This window comes from Typha angustifolia, chromosome 15, assembly GCF_048772165.1.
Source record: "Typha angustifolia cultivar Huaian chromosome 15, ASM4877216v1, whole genome shotgun sequence".
NCBI lineage: Eukaryota > Viridiplantae > Streptophyta > Magnoliopsida > Poales > Typhaceae > Typha > Typha angustifolia.
This window is the reverse complement of record NC_133253.1, coordinates 16,269,000-16,295,922: the sequence shown is the minus strand read 5'-3', so window position 1 is coordinate 16,295,922 and position 26,923 is coordinate 16,269,000. Positions and strand designations below refer to the sequence as shown.

The following is a 26,923-nucleotide window of genomic DNA, read 5'->3' as shown; positions in this document are numbered from 1 at the left end:
GAAGATTCAATCCAAACTCTTTAGTCTAAGTTTCGTGCATAAGTACGTATGTATGTATGCATGCGCATATATGTTAATAAACAAACATGTGGCAATGCAGGGTATGTATGTATGCATGTACGGATGCATGAGTATGTATTAGTGCTGGTATGTATAATGCATGTAAGTGCGTGTGTATAACTTGCTAATTTTGATCCAAGTAAGAATAATAGACATACGAGTGATTGAGAAAACTTATTATCAAATCCTTAACTATATGAATGCATACCTTCCAAAGTTAAAGATACTTAGATTACCAGGGCCCATGTATGAGTAGTATTACTGTTCTTACAAACACCTTTGATATGATAACATTCTGACTTTTAATAATATCTCTCTTTTATCTCATAATTAAGGATCATCTTGTAGAATGTCTGTAAAGTGTTTGTAAACATAGTATTATGATGTTTCGAGGTCAGTTATTGTCACACTTTACAGATTGAACAACTTATGCGAGCACTGTGTTCCATGGATGACTTCACTCAGTCAACCTCTTTTTCCGGCATATAAAAGATGAGGGAAATAGAAAGGCCTAAGGGTCTCTAAGTGCATCTCAACTTGGCTAGAACTCAGTGACTTTGCTTTATGTTATGCCTTGTCTTGCCTATCATATATATATATATATATAATGTAACTACGTAAGCATAGGGTACTAATTTAAAAAAGCCAGCCCTCATAACTTTTGGAGGGACAAAGAGAAAGTGGGCTGCTTATAGAGCTCTACAAAGCCATCAAATCTTCATCTTGGATATGCTTCAAACTGACAATTAATAATACTTTTCTTGTCTCTGTTCAACTGGCGTGCTTAAGTAGCTTGCGTAGCGAGGATGCATGCATGCCTTTTAATCTTTGTATTTAATAGGTCATGTAGTTGGTGACGTTTTTTCTAACTTGTTGTAAGGTAAGATCTAGCAATGCTATCTATCTCAGCCTTAGGTGGTCTCTCTTAATTTCCTCTTTACTTTCACATTGCATAGCTCCCATCTAGTCGGTCATTAGCTTTGGTGCACTTTAAGTAGTGCAAGTTCTCTCTCAAAAGCAAAAAAATTAAAAACAAATAATAAAAAAATAAAAAATGAAGGTCTGCAATCCCCTCGGCAAGGTGGAGATTTGGTCTGGCCGGCAAAGTCTTTGGAGTCTGAGCATCCCGTCTAATATGAAAGTCTTTTTTATGAAAGATGTGTTAGGAAAGACTACCCCTCAAATGTACTCTTGGTTATTTCGAACTCTCCATTGATCCCACTTGCTCTGTCTTTTCTCTCTATAATGAAATACTTAACCATCTATTTTTTCACTGCTGTGTGGTCTTTATTCTTTGGGAGTATGTGAAATAGCATATCCAGACCGATTAATCCATTGGAATAGCTAGGTAGAGGGGGATTAGCTTAAAGAGAGGAAGGGTCTACCTACCTAAAATAAAGTTTGGGTCAGAGCTTTGATCGCTACCACTTTATGGCAGATTTTGAAATATTCGAGTTGCCCTCACAAGTGAATTGAAAATTTTAGAACAAGTTTGCTCTCGCCTAATTTTATTAACAAATGAATATATCGAACATCACTTTGTTGAACCTACAAAACCTGCATTTGCCGACCTCTTGATCCGATGGGAACCTTCGCTGCCTTCTTGGTGGAAGGTTAATATGGATGGCTCCTTCGGGAGCTCAAATGAGATTGGAGGGGCAGACTTTATAGTTCAACAAGCTAATTGTGCTCCTTTCTATGCAGAGGCCTAGTGTAGAAGATACAAATCAATGCTAATACCGGAGGCAATTAGCCAGAGAGACATTACTGTATATGAAGGATAAACTTAATCAAAATATCATCATTGAGTTTGATTCCAAGCTTTTAGTTGGTATTCTCAATAGTGTCACTAAGCCTGCTTAGTCAATGGCTGATATAGTGGGTCACATTAACTTTCTTACTTATAATTATTAAAATTGTAAAGTTATTCATATTTTTAAAGAGACTAATTAGGTTGCTGATTAGCTTGTTAATTATGGTAAAACCATAAGTTATGATTGTACCTGATATTAGGAGTTTTCTTATCTTCTACAGCTTTTGGTCTCCGATTCTTAATCTATAATATCTTTTCTCTTAAAAAAAAACTAACTTTGCTCTATGTTATGCCTTGTCTTGCCTATCATATATATATATATATATATATATATATATATATATATAATGTAACTACGTAAGCATGGGGAACGAATTAAAATTAACCCACCCATCATCACTTTTAGAGGGACAAAGAGAAATGGGCTGCTTATAGAGCTCTATAAAGCCATCAAATCTTCATTTAGATATGCTTCAAACTGACAATTAATAATCCTTTTCTTGTCTCTGTTCAACTGGCGTGCTTAAGTAGCTTGCTTAGCGAGAATGCATGCATGCATGCATGCCTTTCAATCTTTCTATTTAACAGGTCATGTAGTTGGTGACGTTTTTCTAATTTGTTATAAGGTAGATCTAGCAATGCTATCTATCTCAGCCTTACGTGGTCTTCTCTTAATTTCCTCTTTACTTTCACATTGCATCACCTAGCTCCCATCTAGTTGGTCATTAGCTTGGTGCACATCAAGTAGTACAACTTCTCTCTCTCAAAAGCAAAATAAAGAACTGCAATCTATCTATATCTCAAGATTAAAAAAGAAAGATGGTGCATTGGGACGAGTACATGTAAAGAGGTAAGGATAAGAATACGACAGTGATTGAGAGAGGATCTTAATATGTTTTATCAGTAAGCACGTTTATATTAATGGTTTCTTAGCTCTAGGTTTTATCTCTATCATTGATGATAAGTAGGATTCCATTAAATATTTTACATGATATTTATATTTTATATGTTCATAGTATAAGCATGCTAATATTTAATAGCTCAGGTTTGAAAATTAGAATTCGCAGTAAAGTAAAAATGATACGTATCAATGGTATAAACTGCTCGGATCGGATTAGGATAATATTTTTTATATACATAAAATTTTAAATATTTTTAAAAATGTTTTTTTAAAAAATAAATAATAATTATTTATGTATGAAAACTAAAAAAATACTTACTCAAAACTTAAATAATACCAAGGTAACACTCCTAAATAGCTTGAAGTAGAAGAAAAATAAGAAGAGAGACAAAGAATAAACCAAAAAATAAAATTTGCATTGAAGAAGAAGAGGAGAGAGAAAAATAAAAAGCTAATAATTTCATTTAGACTTCTTGAATTACAACTGTTTTTCACGTATACTTTCTAAACTTTTTTATTGTCCAAATACATCTCCTAAACTGAGAAAAAACAAAATTATGCGGACGTCTAAACCAAATCTTTTTTTGGATTGGAGAATGTATGTAGTAAAAACAATTATAAAATATATATATATATAATAATAATAATAATTTAGAAGGTCTAAGTAAAGTTATTTCTAAAAAAAATCATATACCTAAGATCCTGAAGTACTCGCCAGAGTTGGACGTGCATTGTCGAGTTCATCAAAGCTGGATCTAAGCGTTGAAAAGCAATGGCTATGATAGAGAGAGAAAAAGAGAGAAGGAGAAAGACAATGAGATGGGAACATTAATTATTAATATCTATGGATCCGATCTAGGATTTAACCCAATCGACTCGGATAGCTCGATCCAGATGGAAATTGATCGACCCCACCCAAATTGATTAGGATGTGGTCTGGATCGGAATCGACCAATCTTTCTATCCATGCTTGAAAGTATCTTCCTTGTATAACTTTTGACATAAGCTTCCACTCGGTGAGGAGGCTAAGTGGAGCTCACCATGTTTTGTGTGTGTGTGTATGAGTGTGAAGTCCACATTCACCTATATTGTGAGAGGAGCTGCCATTAGTTTTTGCCAGAGAGATCCTACACGTGTAAATCGTTGCTTACTCCATCCTTCAAACTTAGCTGCCTATCAGAAAAGCCGGCACACCAGCAACCAAAATCTAGAGAGAGATGTCTTTGTGTTCAATTATTCTATCTTGGGCAGAGATCAACCATACACATACATTTAAAATGGTGGCCCATTGTGAGAAGATGACAATGGCTTTGAGCCAGTGGAATCTATTTTGTGGGTCATCAACTCATCATGGTTGAGGATGCATGGCAAAGAAGTTGTCATGGATGTGGACTTCTTTTTGAGATTCCGTTTCAAGTTGTAGAGTTTCTTTATTCCTTTTTATTAACTGCTAAGAGACAACTCGAGAAGAAGACAAAAGATGCACAGTGAAATGATATATAACCTAAACACAAACTCTTTCTATATATTTGTAATACATATTACACCGAAGAAGTTGATAAATATTAATGTCCTTGAACTATATGTGATATATAAATTGAATAATTAAACCAGCTTCTTAAGAAAAGGATTATAGTGAGTTTAAACTATTTATACGCATTTGATGCCTTACTAAATCACTGAGCTATAGTAAATAGAACAGAGAAAATAAATTAATCTAGGAAAGTTACCTCGTCTACAGGTAAATGGGCCATGGACTAACGGTAACAATGATTGATTCCTTCTAATGACGTTGAGTAAGGCCACCGTTTGCAAGCCACTTGTCAAACACCTACTAAAAGACTGGGCAGCACTTTACAAGTGGAATATCTAAGTCTTAAATAGGCTACCAAATCAAGCACAGTAAACATTATATGTAAATTAGCTATTATAATAATACATAATATTTTATTCATTTAAATTTTTGAGGATTAAAAAAAAAAACTAAAAATCCCTTAGTAAATTCTCGTTCACTTCATTCTATTAAATTTATATTAACTATTTTTATTAATAGTCACGCGATAAAAAAAAATTATTTAATAGTTTATAAGCCATTTTGTAACCAAGAAAAAGAAAAAAGAAGAAGAGCTCATCAACATTGTAAAAAATGGTGGTAAGTCGTAATATAAAAAGGGAATTATTTCTAACAATGAAATAAAATTCGGAGTCCTTATAAAGTAATAAATAATATACACATCAATAGTGGCAGTATGTTAATGATAATTATAAAAGGAAAAGATTGAGCATTGTTTAGAAATCTCTCTAAAAAAGAATGAGATAAAAAGATTCGGATGGTCGAGATTGTGGACTACGGCCGACGGGGGCAATGATGGCGACGCCGACTATGAAAAGGCGAGCATGTTGCTCGATGGGAAGCGGGGTCGCGAGCCACCCACGCGAAAGCCAACGCGGGGCCCACTCCAAAAGGCCGAGAAATACCCACGTTTCGCGAACCCATTGGCCGGGAAGCAGCACGCGCCTATTGACTTGGACCGGATCCTGGAGCCGCGGTGGCGCGAATCATGCATGTGTAGGAATGGAATTCATCACAATTGTGGGGTTCAAACTGTAAATATCCGAACATCCATTATATTTTCTAGTAATACTAAAAACTAACCACCTCTTTAATCTAAGTAAAACGTGATTTAGCTTTATAACGTATTAGCTTTTAGGAGGTACTACTGTTTCTTTTTTCCTTCTTTTAAGAGGTATATAGAGGAAGAGGATAGAGCGGCATTAGACTCACATCTCCATCCTTGGGCTTGGCCAGCGCCGAAGTTGTCAGAACTACGCCTCCTCAGTTTCTTCTTCTGTAGAACAATTGCGTGAGAGATGCTCTTAATTCCCTTTTAAGGAATGGCTTCAGCCATGGAATCTCTCATGGTTGCTCGGCTCTTTTCCCCTTTATGATCACAGGGGAGAAAAAGAGTATTTAGAAAGCAACTTTCTTGTCCTCTAAAAAATCTCGATTTGAGTTCTTATTTTTTTTTTCCTGGTAAATAGTGGTGGTTTGTAAGTGGGTTTTTGATCTTGTAGCTTGAGGGGAAGGAAAAGGGTGGCAACTTTCCTCTGTTGTGGCTGCTCAGAGTTCAATATCATAAATTCCTAGTGGTCTGTAGGCTTTCCCCACGAAGAGAAGAATGGAGGGAGACCTCAAGAAAGGTTTAGAAGCATGCCCTCAGTTGCTTGATCTCATAGCAAATGAGAGAGAGTGGTTGGTTAAGGAAGGGGGAGGAGAAGCCAATGGTTTTGGAGTAGCAGAGGAGAGGAAGTTAGAGCTAAGACTCGCTCCCCCTGGAGAAGAAGACTGGGTAGAGGAAAAGGAGAAAAGAGTGGAGCATTCTGTTAAGTCTATTCTGCCTCTTGGTCACCTCTCTAAGGTTGCCAAGAGCAATGGTTTTAACCCTTGTTCTGGAGCCAAAAGAGGGTTCTTGGGTGCAGTTGAGCCCAACCCAGAAGGTAATACTTTTAAGCTAGTGTTAGGTCTTATTCTTTCTATGTTTCTTTTTTATCTACAACCTTGATTTCTTTCATCATCTTCTTCTTCCTCCTCCTCTTCTTCTTCTTTAGGCTTTGCGCAGCAGCAGTCTGGGCTTCTTCACTTGCAGAGTAAAGCAGGGATGGAAAAAGAACAGCAGAGCACTGAGAGGAAAGCAAGTGGTCCTCCCATTGCAGTCACTGCTGAGAATGTGGCTGTGAGCATCAATAGCTCTCAAGCAAGGTAATAATTTCATGGCTTTTGAGCTTTTACTTTTTAATGGAATCACTAATGATTGTTGTATATTGGTTCACATATGCTTGCTCTTTTGAAAGGGTGTCCCTTTATCTTGTCGTGCATTTTTTTTTTAATATCTTAGGGTTAATGTAGTTGAAATTCTATGTTACTAGGCTCCATGCCTTCTCATGTCTGATTTATTTTTGGTCATTCCTTTTATTTTTACCTTTTTCTTTCATATCTACCCTTTGCTCTCATATTGTATGCAATGACTAGAATCTTAGTATTTAGCTGGAAGTTTAGAAAAAAGATATTCATTTTGATGTTTTATCACTTTATGTGTGTACAAGAATAACAAGTATGAAGACTTTTGTTGGACAAGAGAAGTATTAATTTGTAGTATTAGTTTATGTCTTTGCACAAATTTAGTTTTATGTTTCCACAGCAATGCCAAGTTTCATTGTCTCTTCTAGTCTTTTGCATTAGGATTTCTCAAAAAAAGCACATAATTTTTTGTATCTTCCTGTCATCATTTCACTTATTATTCTTGCTAATTGAGTAACTTCAGCTTAATGATCTATTCTATATTTCTTAGTAGGTTGCTATGTCTCAAAGCTTCTTTTAATATAAAATATGAGTTTACTCTGAGTTTGTTCTGCTGTGTTCTAGCAATATTCTTCACTGTTATCTTATTTCTTTGTTCTTTGTGTTCATGCAAACAGAACCGCAACAACTCCTATTGTTGGGTGGCCTCCTATTCGTTCTTTCAGAAAGAACATTGCTAGCTCTTCGAGACCAGGCCTTGGAACACAGAATGTCAGTTCAGAGACTGCAGCTAAGTTTGAGGATGACAAGAAAGGATTATTTGTAAAAATCAACATGGATGGCATTCCTATTGGTAGAAAAGTAGACTTGAAGGCCTACAATAATTATGAGAAGCTCTCTTTGGCTGTAGATGAGCTCTTTAGTGCACTTCTTTCAGGTATACCTCTCAATTTGTTACATATTTACAAATAATGAAGTCATAAAAGTTCTGACTAGCATATTTTTCAGTCCAATTTAATCATCTACTTATTACTTAATATTGTAGTACAAGTATTGACAATATCATATATAAATTACTGGAGGATATTTCTTGAGCTTAAAGTCCTCAAAAGTACTGATCTAAGAAACTATCCCCTCTTTTCTTACTCTAAAATTAGCTCAAAGGGATCCGGTTGCTAACGGAGGTCAGAAGAATGCCAAAGAAAAGGAGACGATCAGTACTGGCTTACTAGATGGGAGTGGTGAATATACTCTGGTTTACGAGGATGAAGAAGGTGACAAGATGTTGGTTGGAGATGTTCCATGGGAGTAAGTTCTTTTATTCTGAATAATTTCATTGGTTCTTTTACTTCTACTTATAAAAGCTTTAGCTTGCCATATAAATGCACACAACCAAACAAATACTTGCAAATTTGCACCTCACTGTGATGGAGTAACAACAATTTGATCATGGACATTTCATTTAAAGTGATCCACCTTCTTATGTAATTTCCATGTAAAAAAAATATACTGTTCTTCAAATTTTGCAGCATGTTCATTTCAACTGCTAAAAGATTGCGCGTTTTGAAGAGCTCCAACCTCTCCGCATCGTCTGTAAGTCTGCCCACAAGATCATCTATCTAGAAAGATGCACAGTTTTATGTTATGCTTCTACTACATCTTACTGACTTCACCTTCTTCTTGCTTGCCTTTCCAGCTGAGATCAGTGAGCAGGAAAAGAACAGCAACTGAGTGCTGAGTGGCAAAGAAGAACGTGTTGTTTGGGTCACTGTTTTAAATGTTATTTTGCTTTCTTTTACTTGCAAAGTAGTGGTCTTTCCCTTCCTATTAAGTTAATTGCTCCTGTAAAGTATCAAGTTGAGCTTTTATAATATTGTAATTTTTCTTCATTTTGGCTAAAATTAACTTTGTTAATGAAGTGTCAAGTGGATCACTCTTGCTTCAATTTGTGAGTAAATAAATAGTCACTGTCATTTAAATAGAATGGAGGGTAGTAACCAAGCAAAAGAGTTGTGATTCCTTACGAAACGACTCTGCCAAGGACTTTGTCTCCTTCTATACAAAAGTGAGCACCACTGCAACTCTCAAAGGACAGCCTTAGAACAAACGTGCCTTAATTCCACTCCCCTATCACCCTCCATATGGAAAGCTTAAAGAGGTCGAGACTGATGACTTGTGAAGAAGTGTCTTTCACTGAAGTGGTAAGAACACATTCATTGACCATTCGATTTGGTTCGGTCCTAAGATTGACCAACATTGTTCCTATTTATTGGTTCATTTGTTATCTTTTTCAGATAATTAAATATAGTTTACCCTCTAGTTTTTTTTATATTACTATGCTCCCTTTAGACTTTTTTAATTGAATTGCAACTCTATATTTTCGTTAACAGAGATGGCAGAAAATTCATGATGAATTAGTAGAAAAATAAATAATAAAAAAGCAAGAATAATAGACAAAGTAATGGTGAAATGAATTAATTGTAGTTTTGTTGTTATAATAATAATGATAATAATAATAAAATACAATAAGAATCGTTCTTATTGGTATGTCTTGACTTCTACTCCACCTAGTTGAGAAACGTAAAATCTTAAATTTTTATTCAAAATTTTTCTCAAAGTTTTAATAATTTTCTTGCCAGTGATTGCACATTGGGATTTAGACAAAACCAACCTTAAAACTTTATTAAAATTTTACATTGCAAACAAGCCCCCAAATAAAAATGGGCCAAAGCTGCAAATGTGCCGAGACGTGGCGCCAAAGCAAGATGTTTTCGTCTGCCAGTGCGAAGAATATACTGGCAATGGTGCCATCTCGCAGGAATTAACGGTGGGCCCCCTAAACGGGCCGCAAGTTCCGGTTGATCCGATAACCCGTTAGGACCATGGCATCAACGGTATGTATCACGATCACGAACTAACTTCATCGGATCAGACCCGTCCAATGTCAACGGATCGGTTGCTGAACTGTTCCCTCACTTTGCCGGACCAATCGCAGATATTTCGTCAAAGCGAAGCACAGAATAAAATCTCCTGAAGAGAACGAGGGAGGAGGTAGGGTTTTAGAAACACTTGCGCCTCCCCTTCCCTACGCTCGGAGGTAAACGCCTAATTCAATCCGTGATGGATCGTGATCTGCTTCTTAATAGTTATAGATATATTTATTTCCTGATTTCACTCTTTGTTTTGCTTCTGTTGTTGGATTTGTGTTGAAATCCCCCCTCCTTTTGTTTCCATTTACTGGGATAAATGTCTCCTCTTAGGTTTGGTGAATTTTGATTGGGAACGTGCTCTTATCTATACAGCTTTAGCTGATATCGATTGAAACTGGGTATCTAGTTTTCGTGTCAATGATGCTTATACTCTAGCATCAAAATTTTGTCTGATCTAATGTTCTTTATATATATATATTGGTATAGAGTTTTTTCTTCTCGTTTAAACGGAATTTATATTGTTTTGCATGGCGTCTTTCTGAAGAAAACCAAAATTTATTAGATCGAGATTTCGAAGAGAGCGAATTGAATTATTTGCTGCTATCAACTGAGAATATGCTCGCAACTTTGTTTAATGAAAGTCAATTTTGTGACATCTATATTAGATGGTCAGTTTCGTTTCGCAGCTGATTTTACTCATCCTACTTCCGAAAGTATCAGAACAATTTCTAATCCTAGCATCTCAAGAGGGCCTTATGTTATCTGGAGTCCTGTTTTGATGCTGCAAATGCTGAGCATGAGTAGATGATTAGTCTAACTGTTTGACCCATTGCTAATTCGTTATTCGTTGGATTGATGCAGAGAGGTCTGTCATAGATTTGAAGCAGGATTTCTGTTGGTTAATGATTTTATTCTTTTAACACATCCAATATTTGGTTGGATGAACATGATTTGTAGTCTCAGAAGTTTCTGGTCTTTGCGAAATAATTTCTACTTAATTGTACTATTTATTGTTACCACATTGGAAGTCTGCTCCACATCGAAATGCCCAGCTGCCTAAGATCAAACCAAAACCAGTCTTATCATATTCTCTCAACATTGCTGTTATTAGCATTCTGCTAAAAGAAATATTGTTTTTTTCATAGGCCGGAGAGGAGCATATCTATTTTTGTTTGATCTTCTAGAGCAGTCAAGATGGTGAAGTTTACAGCTGAGGAGCTTCGCAGGATTATGGACCTGAAGCATAATATCCGTAATATGTCTGTTATTGCCCATGTCGACCATGGTACAACATTTGCCTCTCTTTTACTAGTTAACTTTGGTTTTGCACTATACATGGAATCAATGTGCTTATCTTTATTGTCATGCTCCAAATCTGCTTTCCTTGTTTACTCCTTTTCTTTGTACTAAGGCAAACAATTCGTTGATTTATCAATCGCTACAATGGCCTTTCTTTATCAGATTGAACTAATTCTTGAAAGTATATTGTTGGGAATGCAGGTTCCATTTATTATTTACTTGGTTGTGTGCTCTGATATTTTTCCACATTGTGTTCATTATATTTGTGTGGTGTTGCATATTTTCTGCCAAAGCAAACATCCATATATAGCCATGGAAACTACATTACTGGCTCATTGACAAGGTAGATGCTGGTTGTCTCTCTAAGAGATGAGATTTTGCCCAAGCAGATCGTGCAAGGTACAATTTGGTATCTGCTTTGGGCAAATCATGAGATGAGCTCTTCATCCAGGGTTCATGACAATCATGACATTGCTAATAACTATGAGTGAGTGGAGAGCTCACAAGGAGAGAACACGAGTTGTGGTGCACCGGCCATGTGTTTGTCTCTTACACCTCTCGATAGTCATGTTGGCATCCATGTTCTTTGACTCCATCCGACAGCAGATATATGGAATAAAGGTTATTTGCCACTCATAATGGCAAGCAATTTTAGAACTTGTCTGTTCCAAGCACCCAGATGTTAAATATACATATTTCATTTCTTCATTAGCTTCACAGTGTAGAAGAGGATGTTGAGGTGGCTTTGGTGCATTGGTGCTACTGTATAGAAGAGAAAGTACAAATTAATTAAATTTGTGAAAGGGATACCGCCATCTGAGGATAAAAAGAGAGAAAAAAATGTTCAAAATTGTTTGGATGTGTTAAGTAAAGACAGTTAACGCATTAATAAGAAGATTGATTAATTTTGTTGCAACTTTGCTTAATAAGGAGAGGAAACCATAAGGGACTTGAAAAGGGCAGCGAGAAAGGGCAAAACTACCATTACACTGATATAGGAGATCATACACTAATACATGATAATTGGAACATACGGCGTCGATCTAGTTGCCTTCTTGATGTTTAACAGTCTTGAAAGTTACCTTCTAATGTGGTGATATAAGTTGATTCCACACCTTTTTTTTTTATTGTCTTCAGAAACTCAACCATGACTTTATTTGAGTACAGTTTCATGCATGCAGGTTTACCGTACATGCTTTAATGTTTTTGTACATTGTTCTTTGCTCTTCTTTTTCTTGCAGGGAAATCTACCCTCACGGATTCACTAGTGGCGGCTGCTGGAATCATTGCACAAGAGGTTGCTGGAGATGTTAGGATGACAGATACCCGTCAGGATGAAGCAGAACGAGGTATCACAATTAAGTCAACAGGGATCTCCCTTTATTATGAGATGACTGATGCCTCCTTGAAGAGCTTCAAGGGTGAGAGGGCTGGGAATGAGTATCTCATCAATCTTATTGATTCACCTGGGCACGTAGATTTCTCCTCTGAGGTCACAGCTGCTCTCCGTATCACTGATGGAGCACTTGTTGTTGTGGACTGTGTCGAAGGTGTATGTGTTCAAACGGAGACAGTCCTTCGTCAGGCCTTAGGAGAAAGAATAAGGCCCGTTTTGACTGTTAACAAGATGGATCGATGCTTTCTAGAGCTCCAGGTTGAAGGTGAGGAAGCATATCAGACCTTTCAGCGTGTCATCGAGAATGCAAATGTTATTATGGCAACTTATGAAGATGTCCTTCTTGGTGACGTGCAAGTATACCCAGAAAAAGGTACTGTTGCTTTCTCTGCTGGATTGCATGGTTGGGCTTTTACATTAACCAACTTTGCAAAAATGTATGCTTCTAAGTTTGGGGTAGATGAGTCTAAGATGATGGAGAGACTTTGGGGTGAAAATTTCTTTGATCCTGCTACCAGGAAATGGACTAGTAAGAGTACTGGCTCGCCTACTTGTAAACGTGGCTTTGTACAATTCTGTTATGAGCCAATCAAGCAGATCATCAGCACCTGCATGAATGATCAGAAAGATAAGTTATGGCCAATGCTGCAGAAGCTTGGGGTCACCATGAAATCTGATGAGAAGGAATTAATGGGGAAGGCTTTGATGAAGCGTGTTATGCAGACTTGGTTGCCTGCAAGCACCGCTCTTCTTGAAATGATGATATTTCACCTTCCATCACCTTCCATGGCACAAAGGTACCGTGTGGAGAATTTATACGAGGGTCCTCTTGATGATATATATGCAAATGCTATCAGAAACTGTGATCCAGAAGGTCCTTTGATGTTGTATGTTTCAAAGATGATTCCAGCTTCTGATAAGGGTAGGTTTTTTGCATTTGGTCGAGTTTTCTCTGGAAAGGTTTCAACGGGTATGAAGGTACGTATTATGGGACCAAACTACATCCCAGGGCAGAAGAAGGATCTGTATGTGAAAAGTGTGCAAAGAACTGTTATATGGATGGGTAAGAAACAAGAATCCGTGGAGGACGTGCCTTGTGGAAACACAGTAGCCATGGTGGGGCTAGACCAATTCATTACCAAAAATGCAACTCTTACTAATGAGAAGGAGGTTGATGCCCATCCAATCAAAGCCATGAAGTTTTCAGTTTCACCTGTTGTTCGTGTTGCAGTACAGTGTAAGGTAGCTTCAGATCTCCCAAAGCTTGTCGAGGGTTTGAAACGACTAGCCAAATCAGATCCCATGGTGGTTTGTACAATGGAGGAATCTGGTGAACACATCATTGCTGGAGCTGGGGAGCTCCATCTTGAGATTTGCTTGAAGGACTTGCAAGAGGACTTCATGGGAGGGGCGGAGATTGTAGTTTCTGATCCAGTGGTGTCCTTCCGTGAAACTGTACTTGAAAAATCCTCGAGGACAGTGATGAGCAAGTCTCCAAACAAGCACAACCGTCTTTACATGGAAGCACGCCCAATGGAGGAGGGGCTCGCTGAGGCCATTGATGAAGGGAAAATAGGCCCACGAGATGACCCTAAAGTACGTGCAAAGATTTTGTCGGAAGAGTTTGGGTGGGACAAGGATCTCGCCAAGAAGATATGGTGCTTTGGGCCTGAAACAACTGGCCCAAACATGGTTGTTGATATGTGCAAAGGAGTTCAATACCTTAATGAGATTAAGGACTCTGTTGTTGCTGGGTTCCAGTGGGCATCAAAGGAAGGTGCCCTGGCTGAAGAAAACATGCGAGCTATATGCTTTGAGGTCTGTGATGTGGTGCTGCATGCTGATGCTATCCACAGAGGTGGTGGACAGGTTATTCCAACAGCAAGAAGGGTTATATATGCTTCTCAGTTAACAGCTAAACCTAGGCTCCTCGAACCAGTCTACTTGGTAGAGATCCAGGCTCCTGAGCAGGCACTGGGAGGTATCTACGGTGTTCTCAACCAGAAGAGAGGCCATGTTTTTGAGGAGTTGCAGAGGCCAGGTACTCCACTCTACAATATCAAAGCCTACCTCCCGGTCATCGAGTCCTTTGGATTCTCAAGCACTTTAAGGGCTGCAACATCAGGGCAGGCATTCCCCCAGTGTGTCTTTGATCACTGGGACATGATGTCCTCTGACCCCTTGGAGCCCGGTTCTCAAGCTGCGCATCTTGTTAGTGATATCCGTAAGAGGAAGGGGCTAAAGGAGCAGATGACCCCACTATCCGAATTTGAAGACAAGCTTTAGGGAGGAGCTCTACTCCAATTTATATACGAGTCTCCCCCTTGGTCTTACTGTAACTTATGGTGATTTGGCCTGCATATTTCCTTTATTGAGCTTTCTATTGTTATATTGTGAGTAGTAAACAAGATGGCCCAAATAGTTGGGACTAAATATTTGTTGTTGTTGTTGTTGATTATGTTACTATTGTTATTAAACATTGATGTTTCCTTGATAATATCAAATCACTTTTAGCTTTGTTTACCTCGTGGAGTTGTTCAATGCATGAATTTAAAGTGTTTAATAAGATTACTACAACAACAAAAAAGTACGTAAGATCACCAGTGAGGTTATTGTTTTCCTATCTTGATTTCTCAGTCACTGTTGATTGATTCCGTCCCTTGATCTTCTTTTGTGCTGAGTAGCCCTGAAATTCGATCTCTTTGCCAGGACAATTACAGCAACGCTTTTATCCTTTTTGACCTTCCGTAGGCAAATGTATTTAGCGGTAAACACGACTACAAATTTGATCTAGTGGATGGCGTGGCAAACTAAATAACCTGGATTTAAATTGTTTCAAAGACTTAGAATAGGCATAGCATATCCTTATCCTATACTACAATCTTGAATTAGAGTTAAAGAGTATTCGACTGCTGGTACTTCTTTTTGCAATCAATAGTTTCAACTCCACTTTAATAATCGTTGATAATCTACTTAGCCACGTAACCTTTGGCTACCATCAAGACCTTAATACCTTCGAGAGTGTCTATGTTTCTCCATATAATGTATGGCCGCACTTCTCCAAACAAATTGACCTCCCAAACCTCACATGTTTCTCCTAACATGCAACATAAATGCCATCACCACCATTGTCAAGGCATTAGCTGGTAGGGCAGGGTCTTGAAGATTGTACAAATTATGGTAAAGCTCCTTTTGCAGGTCTTTTGCCATCGTAGTACTCTTTGTCTCTGCATCAGCAACTACTTTAGTCGAGTTTGCTAAAGCGCCTCTGAATACTCTTTCGTAGCGTGCCTTCCACATTTCTCATAGGATATTGATATAATATGACATTTCTTTATGAGAAATGCTCGAGTTCAGCTCGGTAGTCCAATTTTTTTGGGTCGATGGGATCTTCCTCCAAGCCTAAGAACAAAATGGCTACAAAACCAATCGGCATGAATTAAGCTGTTGCATTCTTCCGAATAAATTTGGATATGCTGTCTAACCTTGTGCTTGATGTGCTACACTCCCAGTAGTTGTTCATTAGAGCTTAATTTGCATGCTGGTTTGGTTGAGAAGGCCCCCAAACTCGTAGTATTATTCCACATGATCACATCTTGGCGTATGCTTGAATCCGGGCTCGTGTACATTTTAGAGGATGATGCAGGTACAGTTGAGAAGACGAGTTCCACCATAGTTTGTGCTCCATCTAACAAGAATTTTGCAGTTACTAGTAAAAATTCCTTGAGATGGGATATAGTATTCTAAGTTCAGCTTGCAGTAGCTTTGGTTTTGGCTTTCCAAAAAGATGAGGATGGTACTTAGCTTTCAATACTTTTACTCAGTTTGAGTCTGGGCCGTCAACCATTCTCCAATTAGTTTGAGAATAAGAGCTCCATTCACATACTGAGGATGTAGAACGCCAAGTTCTCCTTTTTTAAGACTGACTTGCTTGCTTAATCTATTCCATCCGTAAAGATATAAGTTCTCTTTTCTTTCCTTAAATTCCCACCAAAGAATCTCGCATTAGAGATTTGATCTTATTGAGAAAAGAGACGTAATCATGAAGTAGAACGGAATTCAGCTCAATGCAGCCTTTATCAACACCAAATGACCCGCTTGTGTCAATGACCGTCCCTTCCAAGATGCAAACCTTCTTTGTATAATTGTATCTAATGAAAGAACTGGTACGTTGTGCCTTTGATTTTGCTACTAAATGAGGATTACCCTGGTAATTATCCTCTCCGGCTAGTTCTTTAGATTATAGTGCTGGGGTAGTTGGCTTTACGAAATGGACGGCGATCTTGTCAATATTGATCTCCTGTCCAAAGATATTATTGTAGTAGGCTTCCAAAACAGTAGCTACACTTGTGATTTCTTTCTCCAATGCCATCCCTTCCCGAAGATGAGGAGGCCATCAGCAAACTAACAGGCAAGTGAAGGCGTGGCCTTAGATTGACTACAAGCTTAATCCCATGAAGGTTTCCACTAATTAAAGGGCATCATTTTTAAATAATAATGGCAGTATATTAGCCCCCCAAAATGAAGAGATAGGCTTCGAGAAGGGAGAAAGAAGCCATTAATTGGCTTTCCCATTTACTTCCACGGCAAGCGTTGAAGCACAAATGGTGTCTGCTATAGAATTGAACAGTGGAAAGCTATCACTCTTTCATCACATATTAGGTCAAGTTAAAAGATGCAAGTACTTCTTAGCTTCTTCTTGCAGCTAACACAGTCTGAGTTGCACCCTGATTGCAGGTTTAAGCCAAGATTCCTGACTGGCTTATTTGACTTTAGTTACCTGTTGATGCACAAAAGAATTTTAATTGCAACTTAAATTGATAAGAAGTTTCATGAAATGCTAATAAGTGACGCACAGTTATCAAGTAGAGATGAGCTACGCTTTATTGTCAGATTGCAGCAGTGCATTCTCTAAAGTTTCTCAAGTTGGCTGAGAGACATCTACTAGCTGCAAGTGCCTGTAGGCATCAAGAGAATGCCATGATGCAGGAGTCAAAGCCCCACAGTATTTTAACCTTGCAGGCCAACAAATATGACACTCCTTTATCCTGTCAGCATGGTGAACTCCCAGTTCATGTATCTGATACCATCAGTGCAATGCACTTCCTGATCAAATTTAGCTCCTGAAAGTGTTACTTTATGACAGCCCGCAAGCAACTTGGATGAGTCTACTACTCTACTTCAATTACTTCAACTGAGAGATTACAATCTAATAAAAGTACTTGAATGATCCAGAAAGATAGTGTAACATTAAGGTAGCATTTGCTAGCTTCTCTCAAGAGAGCTTTTTTTTTCAGAGATTAGATGTTTGAGGATGACTACGTAATACTCTTATTCCTTCATGTCCTGGTATCTACGATGGAAAAGTTGGATCTCCATGGAAAATGTTGCAGCTCCTTTGAACATTCCAATCCAAATTTGAGTCATTTGAAAGGAAATTACTTGGGGATTCTTCTTTTCGTACTACTTTTCAGGATAAGTTTCCTCCTGGGTCAGGTACTCCTCTATCACCGTGAAATTCCCACGGAAACTTCCCCAGAAACCCACATTCTCTCCAAAAAAAAAGGTTATTCTTTCCTTTCCTTTTACAATAATTAACTAGATATCTCAACCATAAGCAGTGACTAGTGGGGGAGCCACACAGAGGCAAGACACCAAGAGGAGACTGACTGACTGACTGACTTCTTTAAATTTTGGATTGAGATTTTTATTGTTCTTAGTGTGCATATACCAAACAATATATTCAACTGGATGAGTTACAAACTTATTTATCCCACTAATTAAGTTTAAGTTTCGGCTTAGATGAATGCCTCGTAGGATAATTCATACATGTATCCAAAATTATTATCTGAGTTAATAATTTTACTTAATATAAATATATTTTTTTTCTGTGAGGGATTTTGAGTATACGCACAGATAGAAAAATATTCTCACAACTATTGAGCAACAATTTCTAGATCTACACCTTAATTTTCTATGCCAACTAAGAAGCATTCATCTAAGTTAGAGATTCTTATTGAATAAAATTATTGCTTTAGAAAACTATTAACCTTTGATTTACTTACGCGGAACTAGAAGTCATCTACTTTGGTGAATAAATTTATAACTCACCTATCCGAGCATTTATCTCTATAGAGAGACATATCTTAGAGAGATTATCTTCCAATGTGAATAAGTTTAAAATTTGGATAAAAATGATGAAATAGTACACAAATTAAATCTTTAACTGTGCTCAAATCACTAATATTGATTAATAGGACAAAATTAAAAGTGCATTCTGAACTCAATAAAGCCACATTAATTGTGAAATAGGAAGGGAATAATTTAGGAAACTAAGTCCAAAATTAATATCCCAATAGCTGAATCACTCATTGACCAGTCCACCATCGACCCCTCTTCCAACGGATCCTTTTCTTACTAGCTTAGTATATTAATTAACTCGTATCAAATTGCGCAGCAAAACGACAGAAATACCCCGCTTCACGTTTGAAATTTAGGGTTCCATCACCACGTGAAGGGTGGCACTTTCGTCATTAGGGGAATATGTCGGAATCTTCCGTTAGTTTAAGGTGCACTCCGTTTCAAAATTTTAAAAAGATTCCGGATATTAGCGGGAAATTTAAATGGAATCACTCCTGTAATTCTTTTTTAATTTTTTTTAAAATTAAATTTTAGTCTTATAATCTTTCTACGATTTCACATGAAAAATATAAATCTGGTAGGAGTACGAATTTTTTTTAAATTTTTTTAAAAAAAATAACTTCACGGATCGGATCTAATATTATCCGACCCGTTTAAACTTGCCTTGGTAAGAGGTTGGTCATTTTTTCCATTTAGGGATGGTGGAACGTTGTCCCATCGTCCATAACAGGAAAATTTAAAATCTTCCTGTATTTAAAAACAATTTCCAAAAAATAAATTATTCTCAGGAGAAGGGATTCGCTTTTCAAATCTCTCTCCTTCCTCTCTCGCATCAAAAACACCTCTCATTCCATTTCTAGAGCTTAGAGGAGATTGCCCGAAAAGAAGCGATTCCTCTCGATCCCCTTGCCTCCCGTACCCAAAAGACTAGATAAAGATCCCACCTTTTCCTCCTCTTAGCTTAAGCTTTCTTTGAGCAACCCACCATAGATTCTCTAAAGCAGTGAAGACGGTTGGTTGTGGAATAGCAACCAGCGGGAGGAGATAGAAGTAATCAAGTGAGTCTCCTCCTTTCACTTTCTCTTCTTTTTTTGGGAGGGATTTTATTTTTATTTTCCTTTAATTGGCATGGTGATTAAATTCGTCATCTTGGTCAGGGGAGAGAAAGATATGGAAAGCCCATTTCTCTCTTTCTATGATGACGTCTATGTGAGATTGTGGCAGGTGGAGAATACGCAGTTGCCCGCTTCTCCTTTCCATCTCTGGCTTGCGATATCGTCCTTTAATGGTAGCCCTTTTAGAGATGAAAGGCTGAAACTTGTAGCAGATAGGAAAGAGAGGAAGTAATCGAGAAAATAAAATAAAATAAAGAAGCTGAGAGAGATAGAATCTTTCATAAATGAAAAGTTATGGATTGATTCACGAGATTGTCAGCAACTATAAGCTCAGGGATATATATATATAGAGAGTGAGAGAGAGAGAGAGAGAGAGAGAGAGAGAGAGAGAGAATGGACTTGGTCATGCATGTTTTGATTTGGGTGTTGTGTTCTTAAGTCCTCCATTGAAGGAAAATCCCAGCTTAGGTAACTTCAGAAGTTGGTTTCCTTTCTCCTGTTGCTTACATTGTCTTCTTCTCTTTGTTCCTAAGTGAATAACAAGTTTGATGACAATGGTGCTTTAGGGGTCACAAGTAATCTTTTCTCTTCTCTGTCTTCTTCTGCTAAAATTTTGGAGAGGTGGAGAATATTTTGGAATGTGAGCTGCTTCCTCTCTGTGCCCTTTTGAACCACCCAGATTAGGCTAAGCAATCTCCTCCTCCAATGACTTCAACAATTTGAATTCTGAGGGTGGCCCAGTTGCTCTAACTCTTTCCCTCCACTCCCATCTACTTCTTTCACCCCCCCTCTCTCTCTCTCCCCCCCTATTGTTTTAATTGTAATGTATTTTGCTTTAGGTTGCAATTTCTAATAGTTTAATGGGGTTGGATGGGAAAGGGTCTCTCTCTTTCCCCAGCTCTACTCGGAGCATCAACTTTGTCTTGTAATGCAGTTCTTCACGAGGGGTTGACAGCTCTTTCCACCTTTCCTACTCTCCAATTGCTAGCATCTATTGGCTTTTCTCAAAGGTTTTCTTTTTTCTTCTTCTTCTTCTTTGCCTTTCACTGTAACTTCTCTCCTTTATAAACTTTGGATGCCTCAAAGATAACTCTTTTTTGCATGTGCATTTTGGTAACTAGTAGATTTGGAAAAATATTTTTTAAAAAACGTTTTTTTTCCTTCTTCTTCTTCTTTGTATAGATACATGCCAGCTAAGATTATTTCTTGTCTTAGTTATTATTAATGCACCATCTTTAATTTAAATATCAGACTTAGAAGGACATAAACTTAATTAGGAGAGTTTAGAGGGATAAAAGAACAAAGATAGAACTGCGTCTCCCCTCTTTTGAAACTTTTTACTACCTCAAAGATAATGAGTAGATGAGCTCTTAATTCACACTCATTCCGTCCTCTTCCCTTGCAGCACTTCCAAGCCCACCATTTTCTCAACAACTCTTCTCCTATGGGTCGGGCTACGAGGTGGCTAAGAAACCTCTTAGGAGGAGGCAAGAAGGAGACCAAAGAACGCAAGGAGCATCCCATCAATGGCGGGGAGCATACCAAAGAGAAGAAAAGGTGGAGCTTTGCGAAGCCTTCCTCCCGAGACTTGAACGAATCGGCCATGGGTCACAACCCATCTATCGCCAAAGCAGCGGAGGCGGCTTGGTTGAGGTCTCTGTACACCGAGACAGAGAGGGAACAAAGCAAGCATGCCATCGCCGTCGCCGCTGCAACCGCCGCCGCTGCAGATGCGGCCGTGGCGGCGGCGCAGGCGGCGGTAGCCGTCGTACGTCTCACGAGCCAGGGGAGGGGCAAGGTGGTCCATGAGAAACTGGCGGCTGCTGTCAAGATCCAAACGGCTTTTAGAGGATACTTGGTAATTATTCCAAAGGAATAGGCTTTATTCTTATTCACTGTTCTTGCATCTCTTGTCCGAGCTTTTATTGCTCGTTATTTTAGTTGGGTTTGTCTTCAATTCTTTGTTAGTATGAATAGCTTATCGAAAGTTCGCAACTTTTTGCTTCTTTGCAGGCGAAGAAAGCTCTCAGGGCTCTCAAAGCATTGGTTAAGCTTCAGGCATTGGCTAGAGGATATCTAGTTCGTAAGCAAGCAGCTGCAACTCTACACAGCATGCAAGCTCTCATTAGAGCTCAAGCCACTGTTCGAGCTCATAGATCTCGCAATCTACCCTTCCAACCAAGGAGATCTCTGGTATGTTCTCCAAATCCTTTGAAATTCTTAGTTACTCCAATAGCTTGCATACATTTAAATGACTCTATTTCTATATATCAATAGCAGGAAAGGTACGAAGACAACCGTAGTGAGCAAATGGCGTCGTTCCATAGCAGGCGGCTGTCGGCGAGCACCGACATCGGCTTCGACCGGAGCCCAAAGATCGTCGAGATTGATACTTGCCGTCCCAAGTCGCAATCCTCGCGTCGAACAAGCCCGACTGTCGTAGACCCAAATGAGGACACTCCTGCGATCCCGGTCTCCTCTCCACTCCCAAGCCGGATTCCGGCTCAAATCTTGATACCCAATTCCCGGGACTTTGAAGACTACGATTGGTATCTCGCCGGCGAACAATGCCGGTACTCCGCCACGGCTCAGAGCACGCCTCGGTACGCGAATGTATCAGGAAAAGTACCTATAACTCCGGCCAAGAGCGTGTGCGGCGATGCCAACGGTGGTTTCCGGCGATTCTGGAACCTACCCAATTGCCCAAACTACATGGCGAACACGCAATCGTTCGAGGCGAAGGTGCGGTCGCAGAGCGCGCCGAAGCAGAGACCGGAGCCGGCCATGGTGAGGAAGAAGCTCCCATTGAGCGAGGCCATGTTGGAGTCCAGAGCAAGCTTGAGTGGGGTTGGAATGCAGAGGTCTTGCAGGAGAGTGCAGGAATCGTTCGACTTCAAGACCGCCGTCGTCGGCCGCCTCGACCGGTCCATGGATTTGAGCAAAGAAGCAGAGAGGGATTTCTACTTCCAGAGGAAGTGGTGATTTGATCCCCATGGCGTTTAAAGGCTTAGGAATAAGAGGATGGAGAGAGTTGTGTGTTCTTCTACCTCTATCATTTCTCTTTTCCTACTATTTGCAATGTTAATGGAAGAGAGAATTCATAGAACAGTTGGATGTAAATTCTTAGCTCTTATTATGGGTTGCAAAAAAGAAAAAAAGAAAAAAAAAATCCTTCTTCTCTTCTCCTTTTAGATCGATCACTCAATGATACTCAAGTTTTGATCTTTTAGTAGTCATAAAAGATCTTTGAGTTTAAATTCATTAAATGGGTTGTCTAAACTTGTCCCATTTGGATATCGATTAGCGTATTGTCTTGGCTTATAATTAGCATAAATGGTGGGTCTTGATAAATAAAAAATAAATAAATAAATAAATAAAAATGGACAGCAGCTGATGTAGGGCATTTGATATTAGTCCGGATACTAAGAAGGGTCTTATCAATTGGACTGTTTCGAATAAAGTGCATGTGACTTTAACAATGCCTTCGCCCACTAAACTATTTTTTTAAATCATTTAATAGCGCTAGATATGGGTTGGACCATTTGAAGATACTGTTGCGATATTAAGCTGTTATTTAGGTCAATCATACTGTCGATTAAATTATTAAATAATTTTTTTATAATAATTATTTAAATAAAATTAATTTTATATTCTCTTTGGTCATAAAGAAAGGTACTTATAAATTCAAACAACTTATGATCTCCTCCGCTCATTCTCGGTTCACGGGTGTTTATATACCCCTCTTCCAAATTTTATTCATTAAAATAAATTATGCTCTAAGTTTAACATAAGTAAAATTAAATCTGTTTTATTATAGTTGTTCTTAATAAATTCAGCCTTTTCTAAAACTAAGAATCCTGGACACATCTAACAGTAAATTAAAACATATTTTATTTAATATTAAATTTAAAGAGCTATTTATTTCGATAAATAAAATTTGGGAGGTTATTTTGGTAAAAAAGACTACACTTCTTCCGCAGTGTACTTTTTAACCTATCACATCCTTGGATTCCACTGGTTTCTTTGCACGGAGACCCCTTATTTGCATATATTTTATATGCACTCCCTGTTTCTTCTAAGTACACATTCCTTTCTCTAAACTATAGATATTATTATTTTTCCCCTAAAACGAGGGGTAAAAAATATACCTGGTTAAAAATTAATTATATGACATATTATGTGGGGTCTAGGAATAATTATTCATAAGCTTTTTGCTCCTGACTGTGAATTTATTCAGTAACTAGTACTAATTAATGTAGCCTTATTTAAAGAGAAGGAAATAAATCTTATTCTACTGTGAAAGAAGAAAGGAAAAAGAACAACCATCATTAGGTGTAAGTCTTAATGCAGTAATACTACTTGCCACTTGTGAGAGTGGAAAGTCCTTGGATCTAATCCAATACTAACTTCTGTAACCCATCTTAATCCACTAATAAATGAATAGCAGCAGCAGCAGTAGCAGCAGATAACAGTTTGAATAGTAGTTCTGTTACATATCTGGAATAATCGAAAGAAGGATAAACAAAGTTGACCCTGCTGTAGAGAAGGAGTGGTCAGTCATAGTAGCAGTTACTGGAGGTCATCTGGCAGAGTGAATAGTGAGAAGGAAACGTCACGTAGATGATAGATAGGATAGATAGATAGATAGATATCTTTAGATATGTAGATAGATAGACAGCTGGGACTGTGGATCCAGTCAATAAAGAAGAGTGCAGTGCAAGTGGGTGGATAAAGGGAACCAGGTTAAAGAGGGCTCTTATTCACACTTTATCCATGGGGAGCCAGATAAAGGGAAGGTAACGCAAGGATAGAAGTATTTTTAGTTTTTCTACGTAGCAACTTAAGTTTTTGGATTAATTCATTACCTCGTAAGATAAAACTTAAGTTTTTAATTGATTGTGATCTCCAAACTTTAGAAATACTGAGAGATTTGGAAAAAGAAAGAAAGATTATAAGTAATAAAAAAGCATTTTAAAATTTAAATCTGAATTTTGGCTCAACAAATGGCCATCAAATCACTAGGGTATTAATCATATGTTTAAAATATGCTTGCACCCATTCAAAGAGGCCTCTCTCATTCTCTCTTTCCTTTAGTGGACGCAACTTTATTCTAATTAGGTCCTAAGCTCGATTAACGAAGCTTTTCTATACTAAACTAGTTAGTCTTTTCAAAAGTTAGGATGGTTCTCCTGATTACTTTAATCTTGGGGGGGATTAAAAGATGTATAAGTTTTGATTTTTGAAACTAAAAAGGGAGGAGAGAGTTGATTGTTGCCGCTGCTCTTCTAGCCAAAGACCAAGTTTAGGGCAACTTAATTGTGTTGTTTGTGGTCCAAACATTTAGGTGATAATGTTTTTACCTAGGGCTCCACAAGGTTTAATTATATGTGCACATATCTTGATGGTGTTTGTTGCCTAATAAAGAAAAAAAAATTAAATTAAACTAATTAATATTTTGACCCCCAAGATGCTTGCGTTAGATCACCTATGCCATATGAGACACAATAGAGTAGATAGATCCAAAATTCTATATTGGGGGTTATGAATGCTTAAAAATTAAGTCACCAAAATTAAAAATTAAATTTAGGCAGGCACATCGATCACTAGATGTCTTCAGATGCGCGGTCAATAGATGGACTGATACCGATAGACTTACTAGATTAATTCTTACTCAATCATGCTTATGCTCTAGCATTTTACTTTAACTATGAATAATGAAAATTAAGAAAAGGGGGGAAAAAATTAGCGTGTATTAATTACAATAGTAAGCGTGTAGCATAGATTCTCAATGCACTAAAAAGTTGTGATCCTAATTGTACCGCAATATTATTTTCCTTCAAGAATAGTAAAAAATGAGATGCATGAGATGCCGTGTTACATGAACACGAGTGCACTATCCACTAGTAATTATATGATTGTATGTAGGGCTGTCAAAATAATTTAATATAAGTGGTACTTTTCATATTAGATTATACTTTTTTTATGTTCTAAGATTTACTTAAGTGGAATTATTATATATTTTAATCTTGTAGATTTTAGTTTTGAATTCTGATATTATCATAATTTTTTTTCTAAATACATGAAGATTTATATTAATTCATATTTTTTATAATATTTGTTTATTTATAATTGAATTATGTCCTATCTTAGGCTTGATTCAAACTTCTCCATTTCAATGTTTTTTCGACTTCAAGTTTCTCACTGATCAGGCTTAAGCTCAAAAGTAGTTCGAATTAAAATAGTTTCAATTTACATTTGAACATAAATCTAAGCTCAAATTTATTTTTAATTCAAGCTTGATTAGAACTGAGCCTCAATTACACCCCTAATTCTATTGGCACAGCCTCTCTTCATTGCTTTCCTCAATCTCCATCTTTTAGTTTTGGATAAGGATTCTCTCAGTTTGGTGGCTCCTCAAATGTCAGAGGTTGGTGCTTTCTTCCTTTTATTCCAAAAGGTTTAGTCTCCTCCAAAGCACTCAACTTGGATGTACCTCATGCAAGATGCAATTGGCTACCAGCCTACCATCCAAAGAACCGGCAGTTTTCTCATTGAGCTTGAAGTGGTGTGGTGGGGCCAAAATGGCAATGTACAAAGAATAAAGGCAGTGATCCAAATCACAACTGCATGCATGCTCTGAATGCTAAATCCAATCATGTGACTCTTCCTTGTAGATGTGGGAGTTTGAATTCAAAATGAGAGAGAAATCAAACCAAAAAGGAAAGATACTTGAATTGTGGATAAGTTGCAGTTGTCTATAACTATTCTTCAACGAGCACTATCAGATCTTTTGTTGGTTGTGTTTGGATCGTAAGAGCTGCAATGGCCTTACGTCTATATCTTCTTCCTAATGTGACTACTGAGATGTTGTACTAATCGTTCAGAAAACGAAAGAAGAAAAGAAATAACTCAGATCACGATCCGACCATTGCATCACAAGAATATCCCAACACAACATTAGGACATTTGGACTCAAACCAACCTGTTAATAATTCTCAACTACACAAAAGATAGTCTCTTCTAGTTCAGGCATTTAACTTTCAGCAATCGAAATAGAAAGAAGATTTTCAATATACCTGAAGAAACCAATTCTAAATGTCAATTGAATAACAAATCGATAGCAGTTATAGATATCCCTTGACTAACCCCTCTGGTGAAATAGGAAGCATTACAGGAAGAGAAACTAGAAGCAAACTTTAAATAAGCAAGTCAGAACCTAATTCAAGATGATGTCAATCCGGTTCCGGTTCGACCGAGTGGATGTTTCCAAGTTCATATAGGTGCAACATTGAATATTGACCCAAGCTAGATTTCCTATTTTAATCCAACTATGATGCAACAAGATCTGCAAAGGGAGATATAGTTGCTTAATTATAGGATTTATGCGCAGAATGAAGGCAAGAATCACCCCTGATATAATATCAACAAACTATGTGCAATCATAAATTCACATCATGCAACACAGTGAA

General features: G+C 37.8%; 3 protein-coding genes across 7 annotated transcripts; all 3 read left to right on the top strand.

The window, feature by feature from the left end:
• The first annotated feature begins 5,527 nt into the window (after nucleotides 1-5,527).
• On the top strand, nucleotides 5,528-8,487 carry LOC140776917 (auxin-responsive protein IAA16-like). Of its 2 annotated transcripts, XM_073120757.1 has the most exons (7): nucleotides 5,528-5,638; nucleotides 5,850-6,272; nucleotides 6,384-6,534; nucleotides 7,251-7,510; nucleotides 7,731-7,881; nucleotides 8,103-8,166; nucleotides 8,270-8,487. In XM_073120757.1, the coding sequence occupies exons 2-7, from the start codon at nucleotides 5,954-5,956 to the stop codon at nucleotides 8,309-8,311; spliced, it is 987 nt and encodes a 328-aa protein (XP_072976858.1). In that variant the 5' UTR covers nucleotides 5,528-5,638; nucleotides 5,850-5,953; the 3' UTR covers nucleotides 8,312-8,487. The 2 variants fall into 2 exon arrangements, with proteins under 2 accessions (XP_072976858.1, XP_072976857.1); XM_073120756.1 differs by having other exon boundaries at nucleotides 5,532-6,272.
• A 1,025-nt stretch (nucleotides 8,488-9,512) lies between these two features.
• LOC140776916 (elongation factor 2) lies at nucleotides 9,513-14,721 on the top strand. The gene is made up of 3 exons (XM_073120755.1): nucleotides 9,513-9,670; nucleotides 10,649-10,788; nucleotides 12,044-14,721. Exons 2-3 carry the CDS (start codon nucleotides 10,698-10,700, stop codon nucleotides 14,482-14,484), a joined length of 2,532 nt encoding a protein of 843 aa, XP_072976856.1. The 5' UTR covers nucleotides 9,513-9,670; nucleotides 10,649-10,697; the 3' UTR covers nucleotides 14,485-14,721.
• A 4,418-nt stretch (nucleotides 14,722-19,139) lies between these two features.
• LOC140778683 (protein IQ-domain 26-like) lies at nucleotides 19,140-22,617 on the top strand. 4 transcript variants are annotated; one of them, XM_073123507.1, is made up of 4 exons: nucleotides 19,140-19,397; nucleotides 20,860-21,312; nucleotides 21,468-21,647; nucleotides 21,732-22,617. In XM_073123507.1, exons 2-4 carry the CDS (start codon nucleotides 20,899-20,901, stop codon nucleotides 22,434-22,436), a joined length of 1,299 nt encoding a protein of 432 aa, XP_072979608.1. In that variant the 5' UTR covers nucleotides 19,140-19,397; nucleotides 20,860-20,898; the 3' UTR covers nucleotides 22,437-22,617. The 4 variants fall into 4 exon arrangements, with proteins under 4 accessions (XP_072979608.1, XP_072979611.1, XP_072979610.1 ...); XM_073123510.1 differs by lacking the exon at nucleotides 19,140-19,397 and adding an exon at nucleotides 19,920-19,934; XM_073123509.1 differs by lacking the exon at nucleotides 19,140-19,397 and adding an exon at nucleotides 19,990-20,464.
• The last annotated feature ends 4,306 nt before the right edge of the window (nucleotides 22,618-26,923 follow it).